The sequence below is a fragment of the Podarcis bocagei genome, assembly GCF_964188305.1.
Source record: "Podarcis bocagei genome assembly, chromosome: 17".
NCBI lineage: Eukaryota > Metazoa > Chordata > Lepidosauria > Squamata > Lacertidae > Podarcis > Podarcis bocagei.
Window position 1 is genome coordinate 37,267,189 of NC_138143.1, and position 8,399 is coordinate 37,275,587.

At 44.8% G+C, this 8,399-nt stretch overlaps 1 protein-coding gene across 2 annotated transcripts; it reads right to left on the reverse strand.

Annotated features, from left to right (window-relative positions):
* Positions 1-38: 38 nt before the first annotated feature.
* On the reverse strand, positions 39-7,518 carry SLC25A51 (solute carrier family 25 member 51). Of its 2 annotated transcripts, none has more exons than XM_081177233.1 (2): positions 7,343-7,518; positions 39-2,871 (listed from the first exon to the last, which is right to left on the reverse strand). In XM_081177233.1, the coding sequence occupies exon 2, from the start codon at positions 2,832-2,834 to the stop codon at positions 1,953-1,955; it is 882 nt and encodes a 293-aa protein (XP_081033359.1). In that variant the 5' UTR covers positions 2,835-2,871; positions 7,343-7,518; the 3' UTR covers positions 39-1,952. The 2 variants fall into 2 exon arrangements, with proteins under 2 accessions (XP_081033359.1, XP_081033358.1); XM_081177232.1 differs by lacking the exon at positions 7,343-7,518 and adding an exon at positions 7,200-7,335.
* Between the last annotated feature and the right edge of the window lie 881 nt (positions 7,519-8,399).

An 8,399-nucleotide genomic window follows, 5' to 3' on the forward strand; every position in this document is an offset into this window, starting at 1 on the left:
AAAACACACTGGTAAAATCAGATTTTACCAGCTAAACATTCCAACAGACATTTTATTTAAATGCAGATAATCACAACATTCAAAATATCAAACATTCTTTCATTTTGTGCTTGGCAATCTGTGAGGCTAAACAGCATACACTGGTACAGTACAAGAATCAAGAAATAGGATAAATAGGTTCACAAACGGCTGTTGAAGGGCAATTTTCAGGTTGACAACAGGCAACATAAAGTAAAAAACGAAACAAAAAACACCACATCTCAATAGTGAGATATTAGTTCCACTTTAAAAAAAACCCTCACTCTGAGGATAAACGCTTGGAGGATTATCACTTCAGCTAGGGAAAGCTTTCCTGTGTACCACAAATAAGGAAAATATTAACTCCTATTTCCATTAAAACAAAAAACTATACAAAATAATTTCACCCTCCCCCAGCCCATTAAGAGCATTATTTTGGTATTCAGACATGCTTTCCTCTCTGACTTGAAACCTCTTAGGTTGCTTCTGTTCATCTTTTGCTTTTTACCTGAATTCCAATGCGCAGAGAAATGTTTATTAGCATGATTGAATAAACACAGAAAATCAGCTTGCAGAAGCTTATGTCCTATTTACATACATGCATGGACCTTCATACCGAACTATGGGCCAGTTCGCACGCTTGATGCGAGTTTTATATATATATATATTTGCAAGGCCTGAGTCAACAACTTCTCTGTTGTAAAGTGAGTGGACGGATCTCATGAACTGGACCTACCTGTATTGATTCTATACTGAATGAGATACAGGTGACGGGGCCGTGCATGAGGCACATTCCCAACATAAAACAAGCCTGAGCAGCGTGTGAAAGGAGCTATTTAAATTCCTTTTTCAACCACTGTGAAATAGCCTGAAAACTGCAATACCTGGGTAAGTCACTTTCATTCAAGCACATAAAGCCTTGCTTAACTAGAGCATTCAAAGTTTAGGTGACAGCACATAACATTTCAGATCCGAATACCAATTAGCTATGCCAGAATTGTAGAAAGTATTAACAAATAGACCACAACCCACCGAAAAAGCTAAAGCAGTTTAAATATCACTGGGGGGGGGGAGAGAATTCAATGGGGAAAACGCATAATTTTGGTTGGATTGCACCAATTGTCATTCGCACCATCCTTCCTAAAGCAACCCTTCGGAGAAGTATATTCACTCGCAACAAAACTTAGTAGTATGAAGAGCCACATTGACAAGTCGGGTGGCAGTGTAACATGAAGGGCACTTAAAAGCTTTCCTCACTTTTCCAGCAACACACACCTATTTATTTTTAAACAGATACTCCCGCCACTGAGCTTACAGTGCATTCAGTTTCTGAAATTTAATACGAAATCTCGACAAGGTGTCATTTGCATCAACAGTCTAGCAAAAGCTATTTGACAACTTTTACAGAACCTTAAGGTTTGGGGGAAAGGATATCTGTTCAAAATTTGGCAGTCTCTGCTCAAGGAATAATAATTTTTTAAAAAGTGGGGAAAGGGAGACTTGAAACATCTTGGGAGTTTATTACAGGCATGCCACCGTTTGTTCCAAAAGGGCCAAGCGACAAATTTAATATCAGTTTTCCGCCCATTTACACATTTCTTCAAAGTGCATTCTCTGGATCACTAGGAGTGTGAGAATAGTTGACGGTGATCTGGAGCAAATGAATCCATCTTCAGGCATATCCGAGGAAACTTTTCAAACAATTGTTCTAGCCGTTCAGTTCACTCGCACCCACAGATTGAAAGGCCATTAATATGACTGAATACAATTATTTTTTGAGCTAAGTAGGCACTGTTTAAAACTGGCATCTTTACCTACGGATTAACTATTATGTTGGAGTTCAGTGTTATTAGTGTGTTTGATTTCTCCCTGGAAATTGACAGTTCTGTGTTTGTCCGGCGCCCAACCGAGAAAATGAACTCCACAAGCACTTTTCACAATAATTTGAGCAAGAATTCATATGTCGCATTGATTATTCCCCAAGAAATCAGAGACCGGTGATAATTCAGATGGGCGCCTCGGAAGAGGTGCGTCAGTTTCCTGTCACGCTCCAGCCAAATCTTCATGAAAACCTTGGAAAAAGACTGGAATTCCCCGCCGATTTGTGACTGCATGCGAGCTTTTACTACGTTCAGTGGGAAAAAGAGGAACCCCAGCATAGCACCCAACAGACCTCCACAAATAAAATCATTGATCAAGTGAGTACTGTACGTTGTGGCTTCAGGCAAACACTGCTTGATAGGTCCTCTGAGACCGAAGAAGAGAGCATTGCTCGGGCCGTTCCGGAGGAGGATTGGCACTAACCCCCGGTAATATTCCCTGGCCCCATGGTCTCGGAGAACTCTGAACGCCTGGTAAGTGTTTGTAAATTTGTCGTGATGTTTGTAGTCCTGCAGAAGTGTCTGAACGCGCTCAAAGGGGGTCAGGACCGCTTCCGTGGTCCCAGCGAGCACGGCTGCCAAGCTGCGGGTCAAAATTTCAGGCGCACTCATGTGCCTCAGGAGTAGGGAAGACAGGTCCTCATACAGGCCGAACATGATTGCCAGGGTTGTGCTCTTCTGCATGAGCGGTGGAAGGATCCCACGGTACAGATTCCTGAGCCCATCTTTCTGCAGCTGACGTACTGCATCTCTGGTTCGTACGCCATACAACTGCTGCCGAAAGAGGACTTTCTGGACAGGGAAGGTGACGGCGACATTTGTGATGGCTGCACAATAGCCACAGAAGTAATGTTTGCCTGAGCTAACTTTTACAATGCGGTGACCGACTTGGTCTGCCGTTGATTTGTTCAGGACAAGGTCTTTTGAATCCATCATGCTGCTTGTTCTGTCTTCACAGTTGACTTCTCTTCTCCTAGAAAAAGAGTGAACAAAGCTGTACATAACTCGGCTTAGTTTTATGTACTTTGCTACGCATTTTTTACCCCTGAAAGACCTCATCAACCCTAAACAATGAGTAAAAGGGGAACATCTGGCTTTAAAAGCATTGAGGACATGTCTGAGCCAAAATCGACTGGCTATGAAAATGGATTAAAACTAATAGAAGGTTGAGAAGGTGATCAAAGAAGAGTGAAGCAGTAACATCAGGAATTTAATGGACATAAGCTTGCAACGGGAGTGGGAAACCTAATTACTTTTTGGGAAAATGTATTGAATTAAAAAAATTTGGATGGATTTGTTAAAATTTGAAAACACACACACACACATATATGGACATGTCTGGGGCAACTATTTTGCCCGTAATAGTATGAACCACCCTGAAAATATTTATATTGAAGTCAGCAAAGAAAAGTTTAAAGTGATTTTTAGTAGTCTGATCAGCTTATGCAATCTTCACCTCATACCATCTCAACTGACACCCCATGTCTGGATTTTTAAGGATGCAATTTAATTCCTGCATTTCACACACAAAGGTCCACGCAAAGTTAATTTCAGGTTTCTCTGGCAGGGACCATTATCATAAAATTCATAGCGCATTTAATTACAGAAGGTGACTGGGAAGAAAAGTTAAGTCTTCCATGGACAAAAAACATGTATAATGCAAACCATTCTCTTCAAAAACAGAACCCTGCAAGTCTCGTTCCCTTTCTTAATGCTTGCTATCTTCTTTTATCTACTCGCACTTCACTCAGCTCAGCAAACAGATAAATTGCTTCCAAGTTTCACCAGAGTTGCCAAACAGTTTCATTTTCTTACTTTCTTCTTGCAGAGCTCTGGGTAAACAACTTTCTCCAAATAATCACTTTCACAAAGAAGGCATGGTCCTAAAGGGCATGTTAAAAAGTGAAGCAGTGGGAATGTTTGTGTACTTTTTGGGCAGTATCTGGAGTGGCAATTGGGAAAGGGAGAAATGGCTGGTCCAAGCTGCTCTACTCTATTGCACAGGCTAGTAACAAGATTATCCAATGCGACATAACTTGAGGCTTGAGTACCTGGAAGAATCTCTGCATCCACATCAATCTGTCCTTGCATTATAATCATCTGAAGAGGCCCTTCTGTCAACTGAGATGAAGTGGTTAGAAACCAGAGAGAGGGCTTTCCCCCCCAGCGACACCCCACTTACAGAACTGTACCCCCAAGGTGGTTCAGCCGGCGGCTACAATCATATATTTCCAGCAACCGGCGCAAAGTTCATTTACTATCTGAGGAATTTTTCTCATCTACAAGAGTCTACCCACATAGCAACCAAGTATTTGCATCTGGTTAAAAGAGTTGGGGCCTAGCCAGGAAAAGCTCCAATGTTTCGCCATTTTTATATAAACCGACAGCATTTTCCTTTTAAGCAGCTCCGCCAAATCCATTACTCATTCTTTTTCGGTGTTTAAACTGTAACAGTCCATAACAAATCTGCATTGCAGAATCACAGACTTGCAGGGACGATGACAGTCATGTAGTCCAACCCCCTTGCAACGCAGGAATCTTCACCCAATGTGGGGCTCAAATCCATGGCCCTGAGATGAAGAGGCTCGTGCTCTGTCAACTGAGTCATTCCTTATATATTCTCAGACTAAGCAGATCACTATTGCCACCAATCATGTGATAAATATATTTCATTTTCTGTGCATCAGGACACAAGTTTTGGAAACTGCTGCTGGTGCGTCTTAAATCTTGCCACCCAAGCACGTTCCTGGTTGACTGAACAGGAGCAGCAGCCAGTATTTTAAAACTTCCACTTTATTTTCCTCCGTCTGTTAAGTTCCTATTTCCTTGCAGCAGCGTTCAGGTGCCACAGATTCCTTCTCCATTCCCCAGCCCAGGGGTCCGGCAACCAAAGGTCCAGGGGCCACTAGAGGCCCCCAGGGGTTGTTTAACCAGCCCACGAGCTGCTCCTGAACCAAGCTGCCTGCTCAGTGGGCCCCCGCGCACTGCGCTAAAGTGGCACAGCACGGCACAGGGACTTGCTTCCGTGGCACCGGAAATCGCGCCTGCGCAGATGCAGAAAATTGCAGGCGCACATAATCTGGCCCACAGAGGGACCTCCGCTGGAGTGGACTGGCCCGGGCTCTGCCCTCCTCCTGAACAAGTGATCCTACAGGCGTTCTCTTTCTCTTTCCCCTCTTTCCACTTCTGAAATGGGGAAGGAACCCAGCCGCTTTGCTCCAAACCCCTCTTTTCATCCTTTGGTGAGGAGGCTGCATATACACTAGACCTTTAAAGCAAATAATAATAATAATAATAATAATAATAATAATAATAATAATAATAATAATTTATTATTTGTACCCCGCCCATCTGGCTGGGTTTCCCCAGCCACTCTGGGCGGCTTCCAACAAAGATGAAAAATACACTAAAATGTCACAAATTAAAAACTTCCCTGAACAGGGCTGCCTTCAGATGTCTTCTGAATGTCAGGTAGTTGTTTATCGCTTTGACATCTGATGGGAGGGCGTTCCACAGGGCGGGGGCCACCACGAGAAGGCCTTCTGCCTGGTTCCCTGTAACTTCACTTCTCGCAGCGAGGGAACCGCCAGAAGGCCCTCGGCACTGGACCTCAGTGTCCGGGCAGAACGATGGGGGTGGAGACGCTCCTTCAGATATACTGGACCGCGGCACATCCTTTCTCTCAAAGAATTCTGGGACCTGTAGTTTACTCTTCACAGAGTTACAATTCTCAGCAACCCGCTACAAACTACAGTGCCCAGAATTATTTTGGGAGGAGGGGGAATGTGCTTTAAACTTTGCACACAGTCTGGCTGGTTTGTGAAGAACTGAGCTGCTGTGAGGAGGGCAGAAAAATCTGACCAACTACTTTTGTGGAAAGATTAGAGTTTGCGATCCTTTTTAGCCCTGGTGTGGAAAGCCAATGCCCTCTGTGCTGGTGTTGAACTGAATTGAATTTTTTATTATTACGGTCACAGACCAGTTCCGGCTCACTTACAATAGCAGGGAAATCATAAAACATAACAGGAATACATTAAATTGCAATTGGGTATAACAGAGGCGTATATAAGATTTTGCATGTCTGGACCTTATGACTCACCTGATGAAAAGCGAATGTTAGTACAGGTTAGTCATTGTATTGAAAACCCTCCATTCACGTGCATATATATATTCTGTTTCTCCTCCCCTCCCTGCACCCCCACACCCTCAACCAAAGTTCTTTTGCCAGCTTCTTTATGGCTACCAAGCAGCCTTACCCCTGCAAGTTGGCAGGAAGGAAATCCTCTTCAAATTCACTTGGGAATCAAAATATTTCTCTTTGAGGTTCCCTCTCCGCAAATATATTATATGTATTGCTAACACACGCCTACTATAACAAATAAAGGAAATGTCCCTTATGGAACTAGCCTCCTTTGTGCACGAAAATATGTGGGGGTTTTTGGGTGGGGGTGTTCCCACACTTTTGAGGCAGCGCTGCCTCCTATTATTAGTAGTAGTAGTAATAGTAGTAGTAGTAGTAGTAGTAGTAGTATTTCACCAGCCCTGCCCCTGTGCCTTTCAAAGCAAAACATTATTATTATTATTATTACAGTGGTATCTCTGGTTATGTACTTAATTCATTCTGGAGGTCCGTTCTTAACTTGAAAGTGTTCTTAACCTGAAGCACCACTTTAGCTAACGGGGCCTCCTGCTGCCGCTGTACCACTGGAGCACGATTTCTGTTCTCATCGTGAAGCAAAGTTCTTAAGCTGAGGTACTATTTCTGGGTTAGCGGAGTCTGTAACCTGAAGCATCTGCAACCTGAAGCATTTGTAACCCGAGGTACCACTGTATTATTTTGCCAGCTCTACCCTGTGCCTTTCAAAATGAATTATTATTATTATTATTATTATTATTATTATTATTATTATTTCACCAGCCCTGCCCCTGCGCCTTTCAAAGCAAAACATTATTATTAATTATTATTATAATTATTATTTTGCCAGCTCTGCCCCTGCAGCTTTCAAAGCAAAACATTATTATTAATTATTATTATGATGCCAGCTCTGCCCCTGTGCCTTTCAAAACGAAACATTATTATTATTATTACTACTATTATTATTTCGCCAGCCCTGCCGCTGCGCCCTCCCTCCCAAGCAAAACAGGATCCCGACCTCTCCTCCCCAACAATGGCAAAGAGAAACACCTCCCGCAAGAAGGCGGCGAGGCCAGGGAGGGAAGCGAGACCGCTCTCTGCAAGGCGGCAGGAAAGCCAGGGAGCCCCGCCTTGCAGAGAGCGGTCCGGAAGGGCCTTGGCCTTACCCTTGCCCGAGGTCAGCAGGCAGCAGCCACCTGCAGGAGGAGGAGGAGGAAGGCCCGGCCCGGGTCCCCATCTCGCCCTCCTCCTCCTCCTCCTCTAACCACTAGGCACTCCTACCCCCCAGCCCAGCTGACACCACACTCACCCGCCGGGGCTTCATGGCGGCGAAAGGATGCCCCGAGTCGCGCGCGCTCCCGTGCACGTGCGCGCGCGTCCCGCAGCCCAGCCCGGCCCCGCGCACGAAGCAGCTCCCGCTCTGGGCAACTGCTCTGACAGCGGCAGCCCCGCGGGAACCGGCCGGGGAGCGGGACCTTCGCCACGCCCTGACGCAAACGACGCGTGACGTCAGTAGGAGGAGGAGGAGGAGGACGGCGTTCACGTGACAGGCGCCGCCTCTGTCACTCCCCCCACCTCGGAAAGCGCATGCGCGGAGAGGGATTCAAAGGAGCGCCCCCTTCCGGCTGTTCAAGGAGGGCAACTTTATCTGTTTACTGTATGTATTTACTTCGTAGGATCTATAAGCCGCTTGCGGTTGCCGTTTTTTGAACACAAAGCAGCTCCAAAGCGGTTTACACACACACAAAAAAGGAAAAGGAAAATTCACAACCCAGTTTTTTAAACATACGTTTCTGTTAAAAGTTCCTCTTCGAAGCTTTTAAGTCGCAGGATCACTCAAAAAAAATCTGTCATATTCAAAACCAGGCATCACTGCTGCAGGCAATATGGAAAATAAAGTGCCTGTTAATGTGACTGTTATGTACTGAAGTTCTCACCCTGGGCCAGCAGTTTTCACTCAGGTCCACATATGCAAATAAGGGATTGAAAGTGACGTTCAGTGATTGGATAGTTACAGAAAGTTGTTACAGTTGCGTTGTAGTGGAGCTCTATATAAGCAGGCTGGCTGAACCCTTCAGTTCAGTTCTGTTCTGCCCTGTGAATAAACAAGAGCTGTTTGAAGAATCGCTGTGGCGTCTGATATGTTCACCCACAACTTAACAGTGACAGCTACGCAAACGTTTTGCTCATATACTATGCAAAAGAATGAAATTCTACTGTCTGCCCTAAACCTCCTTTCTCTCTTCCCACTTCTCTTTCCCCAGAACCCTTCTTACAAAACATGTTGGCTTCAGTCCTTCTCGAGAGACAATGGAGTAGATCTCCAGGGATGAAGTCAAACCCAGTGGCGTAGCGTGGGGGGTGCC

Coding starts and splice junctions, on each gene's coding strand:
- SLC25A51 (XM_081177232.1), bottom strand. CDS start 7,270: ATGGGGACCCGGGCCGGGCCTTCCTCCTCCTCCTCCTGCAGGTGGCTG. Junction 2,872..7,199: donor CCTGCTGACCTCGGGCAAGG/GTAAGGCCAAGG, acceptor CTCTTTTTCTAG/GAGAAGAGAAGTCAACTGTG.